Source organism: Anabrus simplex, chromosome 3 (genome assembly GCF_040414725.1).
Source record: "Anabrus simplex isolate iqAnaSimp1 chromosome 3, ASM4041472v1, whole genome shotgun sequence".
Classification (NCBI taxonomy): domain Eukaryota; kingdom Metazoa; phylum Arthropoda; class Insecta; order Orthoptera; family Tettigoniidae; genus Anabrus; species Anabrus simplex.
In genome coordinates this window covers 452,090,881-452,115,235 of record NC_090267.1, presented here as the reverse complement: position 1 = coordinate 452,115,235, position 24,355 = coordinate 452,090,881, and the positions used below count along the sequence as shown (strand labels likewise).

The window sequence follows — 24,355 nt, the reverse complement described above, 5'->3', positions numbered from 1 at the left end:
AATAATAATAATAATAATAATAATAATAATAATAATAATAATAATAATAATAATAATAATAATGGGGAATGGATTCAATGGATTCAGCAAAATGGACTTGACAAAGAGGCCATAGCAGCAAGAATCAAGAAAATGGAAGTCACTTTCCAAACCACCCGCAACATTTACAACAAAAAGTGCTTTTCCCTGAACACAAAAATTCGTCACTACAACACTGTCATCAAACCAGTATCACTGTATGCATCTGAATGCCTTATCCTGTCCGAGAAATGTTTGCTTGCGGATTTAGAGAGGAAAGAAAGAAAGATCTTACACACCATACTTGGTCCAAACTACAAAAATGGCATCTACATTAGAAAATCCAGGCAAGAAATATACTCTAAGATAGAGAAGATCACGGACACAATGCGTAAAGGCAGAGTTCGCTTCTGCGGTCATATACGACGGATGATCGACTCTCGATGGACGAAACGTATCTTCAGTATATTTGACGCAAAACCAAAAACGGCAATGCCATGGTACGTTAATGTCAAGAAAGATCTTAAAGAGCTGGGCCTACAAGCAGAAGATGCACAAGACCGAAATCTTTTCAGAGCAGCCATCAAGACTTTTGGGACTTTCCGGGACGAAAAACGGGCAACTGGTGCTAAATGGACAGAAGAACGTCGTGCTAAATACAGTGAGCTAATGAAGACGATGTGGATCAAGCGAAAGACGAACAAATGCCAGAATGTAAAGTGAGGCTTATCGTGGTCCCTAGTTCGCCGATTAGCGAAGTTGAATGAATGAATGAATGAATATTTTACTGCAGCCAATGTCCAAAAGAAATTTACGTTAATAACATATTAGTCATCTCTGCAGAAGTCTGTTAGCGATTCGTGCCGACTGCAAATCATAGCATGATAACGTTCACAGCTCTTACCACAACGTTCACATACACAGTCCGTGTCTGGTTGATAGAATTTCTTAGTTTTACACAACTTATAGTGAAATCCATGTATTGCAAATCGTGTAACCAAGTGTCTGAGCTCATATCCCCCTCCTTGCCAGTCTTTGTAAGTAATACTGTATATAGGAAGATGTGAACACGCCGCCGTGTTTTCTTGCTAGGAGGTTCATGACCGTGGCTGTAAATAGGAGGGTGGGTGGGAACACGCCATCATGTTTTATGAAGTATCTTTCTTGATAGGAGGCCACAGAGCTAGGCTAGTCATTGCCTGTTGTTAGGAAATAGCAATCCAACATGCCGTGATCGAGATGTACTTTCATGTAACTAGGCAACTCAAACAGCATTAATGAATGTGTCCTGCTTAATAGGTTATAAGGTGCATGAACTTTTCAAGTCAATATGGCATACATTTTCATTACAATTGTATTTGCTCTTTCCTTCGTCATTAGAATTCTTCTTTCAACGATAGAATTACAATTCTTTCATCATGCTATTTTACAGGGTCCCCCCCCCTTTTTTTTTTCTTTAGCTCTGGGTGAGTGTCCGTGGATTTACACGGAAATGTGTGTACAATGTGTTAGCTTTTAAATAGCGTAGTTTCTGTATGAGTTCAAGAGTAATCGCGTGTTTAGTGAGGATATATATGGTAGTACAACAGCGTGTGTTTATTGTGTTCATTGTGCTACGCGAAGCATTATTCTCTTAGAGAATGCCGCTTTTGAGTTTCATTCGCAAATTTCCTGGCATCATCCCTCCTCATAAGAATACGACACGTAATTTAGTGAAGTTCTGCACCACCGGGTCCATTCCTAACAAGAAAACACGCAGGAGACGAATTTGCCGAGATATATATAGTTTCATGTCCGGCTGATGTGATCTAATGCAGTAGCGATTAAGCGATAACTTCCGTGTCTCCATTGCATTAGTTTTGTTTAACATCCGTGGTACTGATAGTGTGCTCAATGTGTTAGCTTTATAATAGCGTAGTTTATGCATGAATACAAGAATTATTGAGCGTTCAGTGAGTGACTTACACATGAAAACAGCGTGTATTCATTGTGTTGTGCTATGCGAAGAGTGCTGAATGAATACTTCTGCCTTTTCATGATCCTCACATACACACTCCCCATTTCATTAATGATTCCTGGAAAGTCCTTCTTGGAACCTGTTTCTGCCTTAAAGTACCTATACATACCCTTCCATTTTTCACTAAAATTTGTATGACTGCCAATTATGCTTGCCATCATTTTATCCTTAGCTGACCTAATGTAACTGCACACCGTGGAAACGTGAGGTAGAAATTTTCCCTTTGGTGTCTGTCTATTCCTAAAAGTGGAAAACTGCTGGACTTATTTCAATCAAACTACGTATTTGGAATCTACTCAGAATTGTATTATGAGGTGCATATGCTGTCATGGTAATCACATGAAGTTGGTATTTATATAAAGATTATTCTAAAATACTTTTGTTAACATTAGGTCTATCAAAAGACTGTATATAATAAACTTTTAAGAATATGTTATTTCTGTTTCTGTATGCCATGTACTCATTTTAGTACGATGAATAATAACGCAGAATATTACGAAAAATGGTATGTTTAGTCCAAATCTCGTGGAACATGCCATGCATGCCACTTCAAGGCGGGTAATGGGAAAAATAGAGAGTAATTTTACTCTTTGCGATAGGGCAGATATTAACGAAGGTATCATGAACATCAGGGCGCCACGCCAGTGGTCAGAGATACAATATGCAACCTGAGAACCATGGAGAATTTCGCACAACTTCGGACTAGGAACTGTACCGTACAATACATTCGGAAATCGTCCTCATTCTCTTTCTTGACTTTGTTAAGCTTCATCACAATTCACGTTGCTGCGACGCGCTTTCGTTAGGAAAATCTAATTTTAACATGTCGAATTCAACGTGTTAATAGAGCCATGTTACATCTCGTGAATTGCTGAAGGAAACATGTAATCCACTATAAATTTCCGTGCGAAAAACGGGTACAAATGCTAGTATTTAATATATTTAAATAGATGGTTCAATTTAATATTAGAGTATTTACATTTGTCATGTAAACGTTCCTTCTCAGACAGTGTATTAATGCGATAAATTCGTTTATATTAATCAGAGATTATTATTATTATTATTATTATTATTATTATTATTATTATTATTATTATTATTATTATTATTATTATTATTTTCTCTATTTTGACCATCTTATTGTTATTAGGCTTACACTTTGTGTACTAACGTGTACATGATTGAGGAATCACGTTTGTATGAATTCTATCCAACATTACGATGGACAAATTCATATTTTTTTGATAGATGCGATGTGACTTCCTTGAAGAACTGCAGAGTTTTCGAGATCAATCAGATGATTATTGTCTACCTGTCAATATATTAATATACAAATAAATCCGTATTTTCTACTGTGATATGATCTATGTGGAGATCAGATCTTTTATATGAAACTTGGATATTAGAAATATTTACTTACCTCGGCAAATTCAGAAGGATGAATACCGTGGATATCAACAGAAGCATCTTTGTTATACTCTGCTGTGTTCGTGTCGACATTAGGTTCTTGCCAGGCGACCGTACATCTGCACAAAAGAAAATAGGTTTCAACAACGAAGATAAGGATACTAAGAACATAAAAACTATTCGAGAGAAACTTACCAACAAATGACTAGGCTGCTGTCATCAGGAACCATGCAATATAATGAAGAGAAGTGCAAGAAGGAATTAATACATCACAAACCGTTACAACTCGCACTTAATATAAATGATATGGGATATCACTTAAGTAACAAATTCGAGATTCATGAATCGTAAAGTTGGAAATATATCGAAAAAAGTACATGTATAACAGACCAACCATTGATATATAGTTATTTTAAATTGGTTTTACGTCACACCAGCTCAGAGATAAGTCTTAAAGCGACGGTGGGATAGGACAGGACTAGGACTGGGAAGGAGGCGACCGTGGCCATAACGAGCTGTAGTCATCAGTATATTTATTTACTTTGTATGTTTACGTCTCTCAACTCAAAGTCATTAAACACTAAATCTAACAAGTCATATAGGATTACCGCAGATTTTCACATTCGCTACGTTCGAGTCAGATAGTTGGTGATGACTTCAACCATTACGGACACTGGCTGATTAAAAGAGTCCACCGTGCAGACCGTGGACTTTTGGGAAATGACCATCAGCTTTTCCTTCAAACAGGATTCACAAAGAGGTCAAGTTGGAAGTCCCAGCGGAAATCAGATGAAATGGGAAACAAATTGAATATCATTTCAGTAATCATGTCGATCAAGCAGAAGAATTTTGTATTAGAGAACAAAAAGGTACACTCAAACTCACGCGAGTACAACGAGTTGCCATTGAATTAACTTTCAAATAAGAGGTTGCTTGTTAAGACTTGGCTCAGCCATCCTTTAACCCAGTGGTTGTCAACAAGTGCGCCATGAAACTTACGAACCTTAGTGATATTGATCGTAACAGTAATGGATGTTATTTCAGTCAATATTCAAGTTGAAATAGGTCTGGCTCCTTGGCGTAGAGGCCCAGTCAGTAATTTTAATTTCGTCTGGTTAATTTTCTTAGAAATCATGACGTTCGTCTTTTTTTTTCTAGTGGCTTTACGTCGCACCGACACAGATAGGTCTTATGACGACGATGGGAGAGGAAAGGCCTAGGAGGTGGAAGGAAGCGATCGTGGTCTTAATTAAGGTACAATACAGCCCCAGCATTTGCCTGGTGTGATAATGGGAAATCACGGAAAACCATCTTCAGGGCTGCCGACAGTGGGGTTCGAACCCACTACCTCCAGAATACTGGATACTGGCCGCACTTAAGCGACTGCAACTATACAGCTCGGTACGACAATTTTAAGAACAATTTTTGGCCTAGTTTGTATAGAGGGAATATGGATGGAAACAATCATTCCAGGAAATATATTGTCATTCTGAAAAATTATCTCACACTTTTCGGAAAAGATGATTGAAGTGTTATGTTCACGTTATCAGAATGAACATTAACAGAGTAACTAAAATAATTCTCAACCTGGCCCTTTCATCTAAAAGCAATAACAGCGTGAAACTGAAACAGATCTCCAGGAAATAAACATCTCGGAAGACATTATACAGCACAGATGTAAATTCAGGACCAAAATCACCAGTTTGAAGACAAACCCTACACCAGAGCCACTATAACTTGACAGAAGAACGAAGGAAGAAGCTCAGTGAGAGGATAAAGAAATTTTGGGAGGAGAAGAAGGCCAACTTATCAGATAAGTTGTTTCAATCGAGCTCCTAAGTAGGGCATAACGATGTAAATTAATAATAATAATAATAATAATAATAATTTTCTCGTTTAGTTTCGGCCAGCTAAGGATCACGTCATTTCAGCTGTTTCCTCCGAGCTTTAATGTTGGCCCAGTATTCCTTCATTCGTAGGCGGTGTTGCTCCTTTCAATCTTTCGTCCATGCCTTTCCAGTTTTCAGCTTCGGCTTTTGTTGGAAACTCTGAAGTTCCTGGAGAGTTTTCTTAAGTGAGTCACGCTCCTGGATTTCTTCAAATGAGATCCCAATCTCCTGCAGGTCTTTCTGTACCTCACTGAACCATGCCTCTTTTGCCTTTTTCCCTTGGAATAATAATAATAATAATAATAATAATAATAATAATAATAATAATAATAATAATAATAATAATAATAATAATAATAATAATAATAATAATAATAATAATCCAGTGAATGAAGCTGTGGCACCTCATGATCAGAGATATGATGTGAAAATAATAAACGTAATTACGAACGTTCTGCAACAATAAACATGTTAAAAAATCTTTCTTCGTCTTATTCCAAGTAATTGTGGGGTCATTTTGTTCTTTTCCTACTGGTGTTTTAACGTCGCACCGACTCAGTTAAGTTTTGACAATAAAGGGCTGAGATTGGGTAGGGAGTAACCGTGACCTTAATTAAGTTACAGTCTAAGAACTTTCGCGGTGTTGAATTTGAGAATCCACGGACTACGTTCTTCAGGGTTGCCAATGGTGGGTTTCCAACCTCCTGTTTCTCGAATGTAAGCTTACAGGTACTTGACTCGAACAGCGAAGCCAACTCACCTGACATAGTGTAATTTTTCAGGTGAAAATTCCAACCTAGGATCGATCGGGACTCGAACCTTAGCTTTCGGGGTGGAAATCCAGCAGTTAAGCCACTGTGCTAATCACAACTCCCTGATACGTCACGGGATGATGATATATATACAGGATGGTCGGAAGTAACGTGAACGTAACCGAGTATATGAACGTTAGAGGGTTGGCCGTAATGATAAATAATTTGAAAAATTAATTCGATATCTCGTGCCATTGTCATTTTATCAGCCAATCAGACCGTTTAACGGGCGAATTCAAATAGGCTTTGCGAGCCGGTGTTGGCACATTTACATCGGGCTTAAGACAGCTTGAGAGCACCAATGGATGAACGACGGAGTCAGTTCAACAACGAGTTTTCCTCCAGAAGAATACTGGTCGATTAGAATGAATACACAAACACGACGTCTCAATCGATCAACAGCACGACATTAAAGTACGAGGTCAATATCGCCATTTCGATCATTTGATAACTTTCCAATAAACGTTACAGGTGCTTTCAAAATCATATTGAAATTTGTTAAGAAGTTACATATTTTAAATTGAAGTTTAGAATAATATACATTGGGGTAAATCGGAGTAATGTGGCCATCAAATCTTTTCTTTGAAACAAGTTCAAAAGTTCGAGGAAAAGGAGTTCTTAAGAAATTTTAATAACCCTTTTGGTATATGATGATTGAGGAGGCTATATGCTGATGATCTAATATAGTCAGTAGAAAATATTCCAGCAAGGTTATTTGTTTACCGTGAAAATTGCAGTGAAATCGTTAAAACATCAATGCGCACAATTCAATTATGAGCAAAAGCGTCCTGGAATATCTGAAGAAAGTACACTTGGGATTTGAAAATTAATTCCACCAAAAATGCGCAATTTTACTCAAATTGTGGATATCAATTTCTTAAAGATTTTTGAACTTCTCGTAGAGATAGAATAATTTTCTACATTACCGAATAACGTGCCGAATCCAATAATACACTGACTGACAGAGCAAATGCAACACCAAGAAGGAGTGGTTCGAAAGGGATGAAAGTTGGGGAAAAAACAGAGACGGCACGGACGAATAATTGATGTTTATTTCAAACCGATATGCAGGTTACACAATGCGCACGGCATCGACTCAGTAGGATGTAGGACCACCGCGAGCGGCGATGCACGCAGAAAGACATCGAGGTACAGAGTCAATAAGAGTGCGGATGGTGTCCTGAGGGATGATTCTCCATTCTCTGTCAACCATTTGCCACAGTTGGTCGTCCGTACGAGGCTGGGGCAGAGTTTGCAAACGGAGTCCAATGAGATCCCACACGTGTTCGATTGGTGAGAGATCCGGAGAGTACGCTGGCCACGGAAGCATCTGTACACCTCGTAGAGCCTGTTGGGAGATGCGAGCAGTGTGTGGGCGGGCATTATCCTGCTGAAACAGAGCATTGGGCAGCCCCTGAAGGTACGGGAGTGCCACCGGCCGCAGCACATGCTGCACGTAGCGGTGGGCATTTAACGTGCCTTGAATACGCACTAGAGGTGACGTGGAATCATACGCAATAGCGCCCCAAACCATGATGCCGCGTTCTCTAGCGGTAGGGCGCTCCACAGTTACTGCCGGATTTGACCTTTCTCCACGCCGACGCCACACTCGTCTGCGGTGACTATCACTGACAGAACAGAAGCGTGACTCATCGGAGAACACGACGTTCTGCCATTCCCTCATCCAAGTCGCTCTAGCCCGGCACCATGCCAGGCATGCACGTCTATGCTGTGGAGTCAATGGTAGTCTTCTGAGCGGACGCCGGGAGTGCAGGCCTCCTTCAACCAATCGACGGGAAATTGTTCTGGTCGATATTGGAACAGCCAGGGTGTCTTGCACATGCTGAAGAATGGCGGTTGACGTGGCGTGCGGGGCTGCCACCGCTTGGCGGCGGATGCGCCGATCCTCGCGTGCAGACGTCACTCGGGCTGCGCCTGGACCCCTCGCACGTGCCACATGTCCCTGCACCAACCATCTTCGCCACAGGCGCTGCACCGTGGACACAATCCTATGGGTATCGGCTGCGATTTGACGAAGCGACCAACCTGCCCTTCTCAGCCCGATCACCATACCCCTCGTAAAGTCGTCTGTCTGCTGGAAATGCCTCCGTTGACGGCGGCCTGGCATTCTTAGCTATACACGTGTCCTGTGGCACACGACAACACTTTCTGCAATGACTGTCGGCTGAGAAATCACGGTACGAAGTGGTCCATTCGCCAACGCCGTGTCCCATTTATCGTTCGCTACGTGCGCAGCACAGCGGCGCATTTCACATCATGAGCATACCTCAGTGACGTCAGTCTACCCTGCAATTGGCATAAAGTTCTGACCACTCCTTCTTGGTGTTGCATTTGCTCTGTCAGTCAGTGTAAATGAAAAAATATGACATAATGTTCATTCTGAAAATGTACATTTCTAATCATGTGTGTGTGTTTTTGTGTGGAAACAATGAATTATGCTGTGTAAGAGCCTGCACACAAATATGAAATGCTTCCCAAAATATCTTAAGAAAATGCATTAAGGATTTTGAAATTACTTTCACCGAAAACATGTAAATTTTCTCAAATTTTGGTTGTAAGTTTCTTCTATTTGCGTGAACTTTCAATAGACAGAATAATATTCTAAATTATAAAATGCTAAAGCCAAAAGTAAGTAACTCAATTTTCATTCTGAAAGTGCATTACATTTGTAATAATCTGTGGGAGAAAATCTGACTACAATGTGAGTTTGTCATGGATCTGCACTTCAGGATGCGTTCTTCGAATGCAGACTTCTTGATTTTTTAAATTGTGCACTTTATAGTATTTTTACATTAATAGTTTTTGCCTTGATCGTTTCACTGAAAATTCTTATACGCATTATTCGTAATACTCTTGTACGAGCAGCGCCCTCACAAGAAATATGGTGTCAGAGACATACTGTATACGTGTATTAATCGAATTTAATTCTTCGAAAGTCTTCATTATATCGGGAACTTGGACCAAGAGGTCACTAGGATAATCTGAAGTAAGAAATGACCAATGTTTGAATTTGGATGAGAATGTTTGTGTACAAGGTCACAAAAACGTTTCTTGAGGATAATAAAGAAAAAGGGAAATTTTAGTCCTATATAACTTCTGTCGTGGTCTGAAGCATTCTACCATTTATGACGGTGAGAATGTTATAATATAGGCTGTAAGATCAATTCACCATAAATAAAATGGTAGAAGACAACGCTTCTTCTGTTGATGTGTGCCGGCAGATTTCAAATAGAGTATCGAAAATTATAAAGGTGAAAAAGTGATCTTGAATGACTTCCGGTCCTACAGAACAGAACAGCTGGAAATCTTTATGGCCTGGGCTGTACAGTTAGAGCCGATATTGTTTTTAAAGATACTAACGTCATCAACATTGACCATACTGTCCAAATGGTACACAAGTGGAACCTGTATCTATTTTAAACTGACCGGTCATGCCAACGTTCATAACTATAATACAAAGAATTCTAATAGAATACATCATCAGTCACCAAGCGAGTTGGCTGTGCGGTTAGGGACGCACAGCTGTGAGCTTGTATTCGGGAGATAGTGGGGTTCGACACCTACTGTCGGTAGCCCTGAATATCTATTTTCATATTTTCCCATTTTCACACCAGACAAATGTTCGAGCAGTACCTTAATTAAAGCCAAAGCCGCTTCCTTCCCACTCCTAGCCCTTTCCTATCCCATCGTCGCCATAAGACCTATTTGTTTTCAGTGCGACGTAAAGCCAACTTAAATGCGTGCATTTGCCTTCCTTTCTGACTTCAGACCAGGTTGTTCCAGTCTTCGTTTTTGGTCTTCATGATCAATTTGTCGTTTGTGAATTTTGGATCTGAAGATTACCCATTTTTTGGAGATATGCTGGTGTAATTCCTGCCTGTTTCCGATTGGTTTTTAATTTCGCCAATCCATTTCACTGTGTCTATTTTGGCTTTACTCCTGTTTGCATAGAATTCGACTATTTATTTTTTAAGTCTGTCTGGGTCCTTTCTTTTACTATGTCCATCGAATCAAGTTTTCTAATAACATTGCGAATATTTGTGTATTGTTTGATTTCCTGTTTGCCTCTGAGTCGTATTGTCCATCTGCGACTTTTGGTCCGAGAATTTTTCTTATGATCTTGCGTTCATTTTTCTTAAAGTTTTCAGTGTCTGCTTTCCTGTTCAAAATTGGCGTTTCTGATCCATAAAAACATGCTGGTTGTGATGTGATGTCTTACTTTTATGTGCGTGGAGATAAATACTTTGTTGTAGATATTTTGGATTAGTCGATATGCAGTTTCCATCTTTTGGCATCTAATTTTGTTCGCTTTTGTTTCGAATCAATTTTCCCGAGTTGTTTCACAAGATTTTTAAATTATGATACTCGTTTAAGTTTGTCATATTTTGTCTCCAATGAGTTTTCGTGCTTGCTGTTTGCAGGTCATGTATTCTATATTTTCAAAGGATATCTGGAGGATGACTTGTTCCGCAGTTTCTTTGATCTGATTTTGGGCTAGTTGTCTGCAAGTGCTATGCAATCTTTCGCTTATTTTCCTCTGCCTAATGTGATTGGTTGGTAATTGGTTGGTGTTAGATGATACCTCTCGAGATCGGCCATATTTCATCGTTATTATTATTATTATTATTATTATTATTATTATTATTATTATTATTATTATTATTATTATTATTATTGTAATATTATGAGTTTGGATGAGAGAAATGGGCGTGCGCTTGACCGATGAGCAGATTTAAGGGATTTCATTTCGAAGTGTCATTTACGCGCCCGCATGACCACAATTGGGACGTAATTGAACAACCGCTGTATTTTCCAGTAATCCAAATCAATAGTAGTCACACTCGAGATCCCCCTCCGATATAGGACTTCATTTGTAAATGATGAACGCTTAACTCGCTTGTTCACTATTTATTTATTTGTTTAACGTTCGTAAACACTCACTGTGTTATCATATGCTTCATAACAGACATTTTACATCGCAAAAGCTCCGAGTTTAAATGATCCATCCAATATGTCTGATCTCGATAGGTACCATCTAACGGTCACACCTGGAAGGAGTCCGCCTCCATAGGTAAATGGTTAGCGTTTTTGCCTTTGGTCACAGGGGTCCCGGGTTCGATTCCCGGCAGGGTCAGGAATTTTAATCCTCATTGGTCAATTTACCTGGCACGGGGGCTGGGTGTATGTGTTGTCTTAATCATCGTTTCATCCTCGTTACGAAGCGCAGGGCACCTACGGGAGTCAAATCAAAAGACCTGCACCTGGCGAGCCGGACCCGTCCTGGAATCTCCCGGCACTAAAAGCCATACGCCATTTCATTTAACTGGAAGGAGCATATAAATTCACGTTGTTTCGTAGTCCTGAGTCAAACGTCCACAAAATTTCGATGTATCTATAACAAATAAGCCGTCAGTCCGGATATTGTGGGGTTCGAACCCACTATCTCCCAAATGCAATCTCACAGCTGCGCGCTCCTATCGGCACGGCCAACTCGCTCGGTGTTATATTATAGAGTATTTAGATGTAGCCTAAATTGTTTACAAATATAAGCTATTTAATAAATAAAATAAAATAAATAATAAATAAATAAATAAATAAATAAATAAATAAATAAATAAATAAATAAATAAATAAACAAATAAATAAATAAATAAATAAATAAATAAATAATTGCCGCATGCCAAGATAAATTGGTATAATAGAACACTCAATCTGGTTCGTAAACCCTTTGGTTTATTAATTTGCCATGGATCACCAAAAACTTGGGTTAGGTTTGGAGAATGCTTTAATAATCAGCATTATCGTATGCACTGGTTATTACTTTCTTACTCCAATACATAATTGAAACATTTAATTAAAGAATCGTTGATTAAAATGTAAAGATATGCCGTTAGAACGGCAGACATGAAAAGGTGATTAAAAGTTCAAACAAATTCAACTTCCATAAAAATGATTCTCACAGCAATAAACTGTATACTTTTACTGTATATCACCGGTATTTCTTCCTAGATTTACTGCCCTTTGGCACATTGATAAATAATTTGTATGTAGTGGTATGCCATGTATTTGTGCACATCGGAACTATATACCGTGTATAACTTTTCTGCTCACTGTCTGCACAAGATTCATTTTAAGGCCAAAAACGGAACAACAAAAAACACTCAGATTATTACACACTGTGTAGAAACTGAACTTAACTTCACCAGACATTAACGTAAAGGACAAATACGTGAACTGAATCCTGTTTCTCAAAGCTCACTCTGCGTTATTTCGTCTGCTAATACAGTCAACCTGGACGATGAAGTCAGACCAATGAGATCACTTACTTCCGTCACGTGCCATTTTCGTATTTTAATTTGGATTTTTATCGTATTTGTGGTTATTATTTCTACAATCTGACTACATTTTTGAATTCTGCATGAAATTTTGAATCATATTAGCCATTTTAAATTACAATCCCGGGTCATGCAAGGTCCCTATTGGCTTTACATCGCACCGACACAGATAGGTCTTATGGCGACGATCTGACAGGAAAGGGCTAGGAATGGCCGTGGACTTAATTAAATTACAGGCGCAGAATTTGCCTGGTGTCAAAATGGAAAAGCACGGAAAACCATCTTCAGGGCTGCCGACAGTGCAGTTCGAACCCACAGTCTCCCTAATGCAAGCTGATTGCTATGTACCTCAAGCCGCGCGACTTCTTGCTCGGTTACTGTATATTCATTAATGATCCTTACTAGAAGAGGTATTGCTTGTTAACAACACCGGCCGCATACAGTCAACCTTCCAATGAAGTATAATAGTTAATTTGATTGATTAACTGACTGATAAAATGACGAATATCTAGTTACGAACTGAGAAGCTTCCCTTTATTTAGGATATTTGATACACGACATAATTACGATATTCCATCCAAAGTTTATGTTGCTGACAACTATAACATATACAAGAAATGCAATATGATTGCGGATACTTACGTATGCAGTGAATAGATACAGTTCGCTCGACAGCAGGGTTTGTGGCCCTTGAGGGCTGCTGCCGAGAATTATTTGATTTCGAGGAGTGGAATGACTGTTGAGATGGCTGCCGTCGGCTGTTGTTGTTGTTTGAACTGCTGCTCTGTAACAAGGAAGAAAAGAACATGAGAATTAGCAATGCAATGTCTGTCAGAGTACATTGGCACCATGTTCATGTAACACCATGGGTTATTGTTCATGAAGTGTATAGATCCTGAATAGAAGGGTCAACATATTCTAGTTGTTACAATAACATACCTCACCGCAAAATATGAAAAAGTAATTGGTTATAATGTTATTGGTTGCACGACTTTTACGATTTTCGGTGCCGCTGATGTAACGGCATTTTATGCCACCATTTTATACATTTTATGTTCTTACTGGTACGAGACCGTCGTATCTGATCACCTGAGCCGGGATAAACCTACTAGCTTTGCCTCAGAATTCAGCGCTTTTACCGTCCGAACCATTTATCCCGGCTTACGATTAAATACTACTCACTATAAGGTACTTGGCCTCTCTTACTCGGTCCAAGCACTCATTTGCTGCCAGAAATAAAGTAAAAATGAATAATTAATCAATTAATGCTATAGGCTTACTACAATTACAATACACACAAAAGCCAGAATTAAGTGAGATAAACCACACTGGCATAATGTACCGCTTGCGGGTGCAGCTGGTTAGAAGCAATCTTTAAAAGTAGATTTCATATTAACAATGCAACAATTTTAGTCCGTTATGTTTATGCTACTATCAAATGTCAACCGAATCTGCCAGGAAATGAATCCTCGACCTTCAGGATCTAAAGCAAATGTCTCAGCTAACTGAGCTGCATACAACTCAATGGTAAATTAAACTCGTGTCCTCATCCCAAGTTGGTGCAGCTCTTTTCAGGCACACCCCCAATGGAGGTGAGCTGCATGTACCATTTCAACCACGTACCAACCCTCCTGCCATTCTTAAATTTCTCGCAGTATCATATATATACTGGATTATTGAACCATAAAGGCCTTCGCCCAATACAGAGTTCAAATCCGTAATAGCCTAAGCCAACAAACCATATACAGTATTACGTTGTAAACAAACTGGAAACAAGTTGAGAATAAATGGCCAACGGTCAACACGCTGCCGCAGTGCCGTTGGCCCTGTGAATAAATATGATCTACGGAAATAACTATTGTACAGGCTATGTTCAATATAATGGACTCCTTACGCAGTGACCATCGCCCGGCGAGGCCTGATACGACGAGGCTGCTCATCGCAACGGAGTGGGTTCACCAGGCGATGCCCACCTCGCACTTGAATCTGGTGCAAACCAGAATTACGGTGATCTGAAATTTCTGGCAGTACCGGTAAACGAACCCGCGGCATTGAAGACGGCAGCTAATAGTGCTAACTGTTACACTATTGAGGCGGCCAAATGCTATACAACACTATGCCGTAGCCACACATCTCCTGCTCGAATTTCTCTGATTTTCAGCCACCCAGATTTGTTACACTTGTTTTCATCCATCTGTCATTCACATTAAATTCAGATAAAAACCACGGTAAGGGAGGGGGGGGGAAGGGAGAGAGAGAGAGAGAGAGAGAGAGAGAGAGAGAGAGAGAGAGAGAGAGAGAGAGAAAGGCCTTAAAGCGCAAACTTTCTCAGCTGTGTTTCCAAGACTGAATGCACCCTGGTTTATCCTTCAAACAAATCTTAAATTCATGCCAAAGACCATGACGCCCGCATCTTTAAACTCTGCTGTTAGAGTAAATACGATTACTGGATTAAAAAAAAGGAATTGCTAAATAATTTTATTGCATGGGATAAGCAGTTGCGAATTCACTGCTAAAGCATAAAGCTAATCACCGTTGAACATGGAAGGGTAGCGGAAATGAATCTATAAGAGTCTATATTATCATAACTGACCTCAAATTTAGAAAATCAATTAGGAATACACGCATATTGCAAGGATTTTTCGATGATACAGATCACTATCTGATTTACAGTGAACTAAGTATCACTAGACCAGGTATACAGAAACTGAAGTCTATCTGCAGACAGAGAACGGTAGAAAATTTTAGGACGAGGAGGTAAGATAGAAGGACATGAATATGATTAATGAAAAGGTTCAAAGAGTAGACAGGATATAGGAAGAGAATGGAAGGCATACAGGGATGCTGTATTCCAAATATAATACCTATGAACGACAGTGCGTAAAAATTGGAAAAAGCGAACATATTGTTGGAATATTGAAGTCAGGGGAGCTTGTAAATATTCAAGAAAGGCGAATCAAAAATTGCTACAAACAAGAAGATAGGAAGTTGTACGTAGGTGAAATAAACGAAGTGAAACAAATCATTGTAGATTCCAAAAATAAATAAAATGGGATAATTTTAGGTAATAGCCTGAAAAGGCTTCGCCAAGCAACAGAACAACCTCTTTTGGAGTGTAGAATAGAATTTTAGAAAGGGAGAGAAATGAATAGCGTTTTGGGTAAATCAGAGGAACTCACTCTAGATCCCGGCATATCAGTGGACTGATGGAAGGAATATTTTGAATATCTTATTCACCTACCCATAAACAAGGGACCAGAAAGTGTTGCAACAACTGTAGAGGTATTTCATTAATCACTGCACCAGTCAAGGTGTTCACAGGTATTTTGGAAAGCAGGTTGTGCTCAATGGTACAGAGTAAGTTGAATGAAAACTAGTGTAGTTTCAGACCGCAGAGACGCTGCCAGAGACAGATTTTCAGTATGTGTCGTGTAATTTAAAAATTCTGTGGGAGGATCAGAAAGGAAATTTTCAGAATTATGAAGTTCATGGGGAGGAAAATAACATTCAAGTGAAATTACACTCGATGACGTGGAAGCGATGGTGAATATTCCAAATTTTCATAAAGCAGCAAGAATACGGGAAATTAAACTTGAAATTATAAAATATAGTGGGAGGGCAGGGATAAAATAGCGTCATAGAATAGTAGGATTTGCATGGAATATTAGGAAGACACCCTCTGATTGGATGAAATTAGCAACTACACCTACCTATCAACAAGGGAACTGAAAGAATTGCAACAACTGTCGAGGTATTTCATTGATCGCTGCACCAGTCCAGGTGTTCACAGGCATTCAGGAATAGAGGGTGTGCTCAATGGTAAAGAGTAAGTTGGATAAAAACCAGTGTGATTTCAGACCACAGAGAGTCTGTCAGAACCAGACTTTCAGTATGTGTCGAGTAATTGAAAAAATTCTCCGGGAGGAATAGGCGGTGATGTTTTAAGTTTCATTGACTTAGAGAACGCATATGACAGAATACCAAGGGAAAATATGTTAGCTGTAGTGAGGGATAATTGGATTAAGCCGTATCATTTAAAGTAAGTGAAGACATTTATGTTGACATTTGGGCTGCAATGAGAATTGATGGTAGATTGAATTCTTCATTCAAGATATTCGAGGGATTAGACAAAACTGTAATTTTTCACCGTAGTTGTGTCCGAATCGTTGGCTGAATGGACAGCGTACTGGCTTTCGGTACAGAGGGTCCTGGGTTCGATTCCCGGCCGGGTCGGGGATTTTAAGCTTCATTGGTTAATTCCAATGGCCCGGGGACTGGGTGTTTGTGCTGTCCCCAGCATCCCTGCAACTCACACACCACACATAACACTATCCTCCACCACAATAACACGCAGTTACCTACACATGGCAGATGCCGCCCACCCTCGTCGGAGGGTCTGCCTTACAAGGGCTGCACTCGGCTAGAAATAGCCACACGAAATATATATATACCGTAATTGTTATAGTTTACACCGATCATCTACAGAAAGGTATAGAGGCAGGGAGGGATTCATTTAGGTGGAAATGTAGTAAGCAGTTTAGCCTACGCCGGCGACTTGATCTTAATGGCAGACTGTGTTGAAAGCAAGCCTGCAATCTTGGAAGTTGAAAATATATGTAGTGAGTGTGATATGAAAATTAGCAGATTCAAGACTAATGTGATGTCAGTAGGGAAGATAACTAAGGGGCTTGAATGTGAAGTTGGGAATACACTGAAACAGATGGTTGATTTCACATAGTTGGGATATGTATTCACCCAGTACGGTAGTGTGGTAAGCGGAATTGAACAAGCTAACACAGTGAGCTCACAGCTGCGATCAGTGGTATTCTGTAAGAAAGAAGTTAGCTACTGAACGAAATGACCTTTACATCAGTCTGTTTTCAGACCGAATTTGCTGCACGAGAGTGAAAGCTGGTTGGACACAGAGTATCTTATTCCTTTCGAAAGGAATGCAAGTAGGGGGAATGATTGCCGGTAAAACAGGTGAGAACAACTGTACTCGGAAAGAGGAGATAAATGCTAAGTTCGAAGTAAACACGATAGATGAGGCTAAACGCGTTAAAGCCTACGGTGATGGAGTAATTTGAGATGAATGGTGGAGGATAAATTATCTTGGAGAATAATAGACTTGGTTTTTGAAGGTAAGAGAAGTAGAGATAGATCAAGATGGCATTGGATAGAGGCTAAGTTGGAAATGAACTTGATGGATGAGGTTAAACGCATACATCGTCTACGCTGATGGGGTCATCTGAGACGAGTGGAGGAGGAGAAGTTACCTAGGAGAATAACAGATTCGGTCATTGAGGGTAAGACAAGTAGCGGAGTTCAAGGTGTCAATGGGTAGTCTTAGTCTTTGATGATTTAATGATGAGCGAGTGTGGAACTAAACGAGATTGTGGAGCTAGTTACAAATAAAACTGTGTGCAGGCGATTAAAGTATTCATGGAGAGACAGTCTATAATGAATATGTATGTATGATGAGTTATTTTCCTTTTTCGTTAGTTACCGCGTTCAAAGAGTAGATGCAATGGATAGTCTTATAGTTAGAATTTCATTAAGTATTGTATATCTGCCGTATAGTTATGTTTACAGTATTATGTTCCAGAAATTTCTCTCAGCTGGGAGTAGAAATTATATTTAATAATTATTTACCTGCGTACGCACCTTTAGCTAGATCTGACAACTGTAAATATTGCATACCATTACTTTTCGTTCATCTTGCTTCCCCTTTCACGACAGTACTTCCTTTTCCACTCAGCTCCGTATTCGAGGGTTTACAATAGGACTGTGAACTCCAGCGGTCCTAGGTTCGAAAATCTAGTATCATGTAACTGTGTTTATCCTGTTTAATTTTTGTAAGATTCATTCCAGAGAAATGTATAGATATCTCCCGGTCACCCATACCAAATCTACAGTGAAACAATTATAGGTAAATGTATCTCGAATATATTTCCCAGAGTTAAATATAATACGATCTTGTATTAAGTTAATATATATATTAAAATTTATATTTCACTTTGTTTTCAAATAATTTATTAACGTATTAAATGTAAACACAGTAAAGGAAATCATTAGCCTCAGTGGCAAATAATAAATAATCAAGTTTAACACTCTAATTCTGCAAACCTCTCCGCAGCACTAATTAACGAACCTAGATGAAGGGAAATGTTCTGTATTCCCTAAAATGAATCAACAACAGACGCAGTCGGCATCATTTAATGTTGCCATATTCAATATACACCTGTACGCAGTAAAATTAATTCTTTTGCGTTTTGTTTGGCTTTTCCTCTGTTACTCAGCTACTTCCCTTTAGCCTCGATTGAGGTTAATCTTGAAAAGTGCTGTGGCTGTAGGCGTGCTGTGGTATACACAACGAGGGTTGCGGTGGACAGACAATACTGCACAGGCCTCAGGCTGGCGCCTGGAAAGATGGGAAGACTAGAGTTTGGCTTGCACATGAAATGAAATGAAATGTCGTATGGCTTTTAGTGCCGGGATATCCCCGGACGGGTTCGGCTCGCCAGGTGCAGGTCTTTCTATTTGACACCCGTAGGTGACCTGCGCGTCGTGATGAGGATGGAATGATGATGTGGCTGTAGGCGTGCTGTGGTATACACAACGAGGGTTGCGGTGGACAGACAATACTGCACAGGCCTCAGGCTGGCGCCTGGAAAGATGGGAAGACTAGAGTTTGGCTTGCACATGAAATGAAATGAAATGTCGTATGGCTTCTATTTGACACCCGTAGGTGACCTGCGCGTCGTGATGAGGATGGAATGATGATGTGGCTGTAGGCGTGCTGTGGTATACACAACGAGGGTTGCGGTGGACAGACAATACTGCACAGGCCTCAGGCTGGCGCCTGGAAAGAAGCCCCCGTGCCATTGGAATTAACCAATTAAGGTTAAAATCCCCGACCCAGCCGGGAATCGAACCCGGGACCCTCTGAACCGAAGGCCAGTACGCTGACCGTTCAGCCAACGAGTCGGACGGTTGCACATTATTGGTGTGAATGATCCTTTACAAACAGTGGTGAGGACTTTTTTTTTTACATCAGTGTATCCGGCACTAATTAACGCACACAATGCCGGATGCTCCTCGAGGTTCCTGTTATAATATTCCCCACTTCTCTGTACAATTTTGCTTTACCCTCAGAAATAGCAGAACTATAACGCTGAATTCAGATTGAAATGCAACTTATTGACCAACATTTACGTATTTTAAGTCTGTTTCTAAAATGGCGTCACAAATTAGCACATCGTAGATGCATATACTGTAGAACTTTGTTTTAGCGACATCAGTTCCAGTGACACCTCGTCAAGTATTCCGTGGTACCAACATATTCTTCATAATGAAAGTGTTTTTCAGCCTTCTTAACACGTCAAACATATTTGCGCTGCCTCCTATATAACGTCATTTTAAACCTCGAATTGCATTAGGATTTCTATCATTTAGGAATTTTATCAAGCGACGGAATAAATGCCACTAAAGCTTAAGATGATGTCGATGACTCATGATAATTTACCGTTATGTGATTTGCTGCGAAAATGGACTGCGATATTCTGAACTAATGTGACTATTTAAAACGGAAGCATAAACGGACGACAAAACTGTAAGAGAAGAGAAGAGAAGAGAAGAGAAGAGAAGAGAAGGGAAGAGAAGAGAAGGGAAGAACAAGAACAAGGGCCACAGTGATCAAGAATAACAGGAATATGAAAAGTTTGTCACAGAAATAAACATATTAATGTAACTTAGAAAGTCCGTCTTGGGAAAGCAAGAGAAGACAGGGAAAATTTGTTATTATTATTATTATTATTATTCTTAAATTAAGAAGCTCGTCTCCATAAGACCTATCTGTGTCGTTGCGACGTAAAGTGACTTAAAAAAAATGAAGAAGCTTGATGAATACTGTAAATACTTTCTGTAGATTTACAAATGAAAACTCTTTTATGAAATTTAAAACTACATTTTACGTCGTACTTCTGGAATTTTGCACTTTAATGTCAAAGATGATATGTGCTGCCTTTTCGTATTTCGACCGTACTTTCTCCATAAATTAGCAACAATTGAATGCACTCTTCGTAGGAATACTTCTGAGGAAATGCATAAGTGCTGTTATGTGACCTGATAGTTATTTTCTTCGACCGTACTTTCTCCCTAAATTAGCAATAGTTGAACGTACTCTTCGTAGAAATACATCTGATGAAATAAATAAGTGCGGTTATGTGACCTGGTAGGTTATTTTTCTCCGAGGTAGATAACCCAACTAACGCGTATATCATAGTCATCCGAAGAACATTAGTACCTGCTTCTTTATGGCCTTAGTACAACTATACGTTTAATCAATGCTCGCGAATATGGTAGAAATCATTAACGGCAGTGTTATGTCCATTACTTAAACTATAATGAATGTGGTAAACGATCACAGCTGCGAATAACATTTATTTTCGCTTGGACAGGAAGTGCTAGCTAAGGTGGTTGCTGATCAAGCTGGGTGGTAGTAGATTCTAATCATAGGCTGGTGCACTTTTTTTGATTAACGCCGTTTACAGTGACTGTAATAGGGCCACATGCCATCCTGTTCCAAAGACTGAATTTTTATTTGGTCCTTAAAAGGACCGTTTTTATCCGATATTAAGTAACCCAGTTGGACTACGACTTAGTGATCTGTAGGTAGGAAGTATGGTACCCTGCATATTCAGAGTAACAAGTGCTCTAAATTTTGAGCACTTTACAGTATTCATTTAACTTTTTACCAACACGGAGCACGTGGCATACATTTTATTTCGACCGTACTTTCTCCATAAATTAACAACAATTGAACATACTATTCGTATAAATACATCTGCGGAAATAAATAAGTGCTGTTATGTGACTTGGTAGGTGTGGATTATTATTTGCGTGCTTTGGATTCGGTAGGTTGTGGATTCGAATACCATGCTGACCGTCCTGGAAACGGTTTTCCTCGGTTTCCCATTTTCACCACTAGGCGAATGCCGGGACGGTACCTTAATAAAAGTCCAAGGCCGATTTCCTTCCCAAACCTTTCCCCACCCATTCTTAGGGGAAATACGCCAAATCAGAGTGCACCCCTTAGAACCAATAGCAAAAAATATTGCTTATTATTGTATCCCCGCTAAAATGAAGCACCTCTGTCGTTCAAATAATGTGCCTAACGTTGAATTCGAACCACTGTGCTGCCGATACTCACAGATCTGCTCCAACACTTATCCGATACAGCCACGAAGTCAACATACACGATGCTTGCTAGAGGTTTAGTACTTGTTCGGCCGTTCCACCTCGGAAGTTAACATACGTGTCAAAGTCTTCAATGATGGTTTACATTGTTCATTTAACTTCCTTACGTTATAGAGCACGTGGAATAACCTGTTAATTCGATCGCATTACGGGTACCCGTGTTATTTAAAGACGCAATAAACCACATGTTACCGAGCTCGATAGCTGCAGTCGCTTAAGTGCGGCCAGTATACAGTAATCGGGAGATAGTGGGTTCGAGCCCCACTGTCGGCAGCCCTGAAGATGGTTTTCCATGGTTTCCCATTTTCACACCAGGCAAATGCCGGGGCTGTACCTTAATTAAGGCCACGGCCGCTTCCTTCCAATTCCTAGGGCTTTCCTATCGCATCGTCGCCATAAGACATATCTGTGTCGGTGCGACGTAAAGCAGATAGAAAAAAAAGACACATGTTTGCAGAATGGTGCTTAGTATTTGGCGCGGAATTGTGCACAGTAGTTTCTCCTCTGCTAGGTCCATGGATCAATTTACGGTGATGACACACAAGTAACGGAGAGCCTTATAGACCATAAAAAGAAATTTCAAGTTATTTAGTGTTCTTAAATATAAATTATAAGGATCTTTAGGTTAAACGCGTTATTTGGGTTGCCTGTCCTCGAAAAAATAAGGGGCTAGTAAACCACCCGGTATATTGTACCATTTGTAGCAGCCTCCGTCGCCCAGGCGGCAGCGCGCCGGCCTCTCACCGCTGGATACCGTGGTTCAAATCCCGGTCACTCCATGTGAGATTTGTGCTGGACAAAGCGGAGGCAGGACTGGTTTTTCTCCGGGTACTCTGGTTTTCCCTGTCATCATTCATTCCAGCAACACTCTCCATTAACATTTCATTAACCATTGCCCCCGAGGAGTGCGACAGGCTTCGGCAGCCGGCACATTTCCTATCCTCACCGCTAGATGTGGGCTTCATTCATTCCATCCCTGACCCGGTCAGATGACTGGAACCAGGCTGTGGATTTTCATATTGTACCATTTGTATATCTATGTGAAAAATATTATGGTATTGTTTTAAAGTCATGTCGAACCTCAAAACCTTGTTATCCATACGAAGATACATCCTTAAGAATCATGCTACCAGATGGCGTGCCGCGGTTAATTCATAGTTCGATAAAGTGGCATAATATTCAATAGCTACGGTTATGAGGAACAGATTCTCGGAATAAAATATAGCTTTCTTATGTAATTCTGGGGTGAATTTGGGCCAGTAATTATGAAACATATTGTAATGTAGTGGTAAGGCAGAAATAAGTGACTTTTTCCGAATCCCAGAAGATTTGACGACAGCAAATATTTGCAATAATCTACAAGCAAATGAATAGAAAGAACTGTAACAACTAAAGAGAGATTTCCTTGACAAGATAAGGCATTATGAGAAAGAGACTGCGCTCATTAATGAAGCGTAAAATGTGTTAAAACTGTGCAGTTTAAGACCATAAAATAACCGATTATTTGCATAAGTAAGGTAATGAAGAAATTTGGGAGTTAAATAGAATTATACCTTTTACTTTGTATATATGCATAACGCGTATAGTAGAGTACAAAGATACACTATGTTGAAAAAATTGTGGGTCAAGGGTAGATTATGGTAGGTTTTTGTCAGTTAGACTCCAGTTGAAGATAGATTATTTTCTTGGTTCAAGAATTACTGGAGTCATGGATGGCTGAAATATTTCACTCTTATTGTTTCATATCGTACATAGATAATTCCCTTAAGGTATCAAATGATAAGATAGTTTTGAGATGGTTCAAGAAGTGGACAGTGGTTTGATGTATGTCGATGACATGACTTAACTTCGAAAAGTGTCTAAAACTTGCATGCTATATATTTGAACATGAAAAGAAATATAATGGATATGGTACTAAAATCAGTATAGCCATGACTAATATGTTAACAGTTGGAGGAAGACTAAGGAGGTTGAGTACTGGGTACAGAATATGAAATTGGAATTGTGTGTTTCCCGTATGGATGTTAGTATAGTGAAAGAAATCCAACAGCAGATGTAATCAGTAGTAATTTGTAATAACGCTAGCATCCCTTCGTTCTGTCACTTATCTTCTTCCTTCTGAAAAGTCCACGTGTGATTGCTTCGTTTCCATTTCCTCTCAGAAACCCTTGCACTCTTACACTACTCGCCTGAAACGGTTTCTTCCTGTCTGATTCTCATTTTTTTCCATATCTGAACGGATTTCATTAAGCTAAATTGCAACAATGTATTTTCCCTCAAAGTCGGTCAGGATCTTTCGTGTGAGTCTCTTTTCAATCACTGTGATGGTATGTCCATAAAATATAGCTCGTGTCTGTAGCATTGGATTCCGCAATTACTTCTGTTACTTTGTTCAGTTCATTGTTTGGTCGCAGTCGTTGTCGTTCATTAACATACCTAGGACCCAGAGTCTTCCACAAGATCATTCCTTCCACCATTTCCAGTTGTTTTGTTAATCCTTTATTTGTTATATCCAACGTTTCAGCAGTGTAGAAAGCTTCCGGTTGTATTGCTATGCTTCAGTGCCTTAGTTTTATTCTGAGACTGATGGATTTCTTG

The 24,355-nt window shown here is 39.7% G+C and overlaps 1 protein-coding gene across 1 annotated transcript in view; it reads right to left on the bottom strand.

Moving 5' to 3' along the window:
- The window catches only part of LOC136866854 (thyrotropin-releasing hormone receptor-like), a 556,289-nt gene that overhangs the window by 147,611 nt on the left and 384,323 nt on the right, over positions 1 to 24,355 (bottom strand). Inside the window, exons 3-4 of the mRNA XM_068226865.1 lie at positions 13,142 to 13,281; positions 3,456 to 3,561 (exon numbers count right to left, since the gene is read on the bottom strand). Coding sequence (XP_068082966.1) covers positions 3,456 to 3,561; positions 13,142 to 13,281 — 246 coding nt within the window. The remainder of the gene's footprint in view (positions 1 to 3,455; positions 3,562 to 13,141; positions 13,282 to 24,355) is intronic.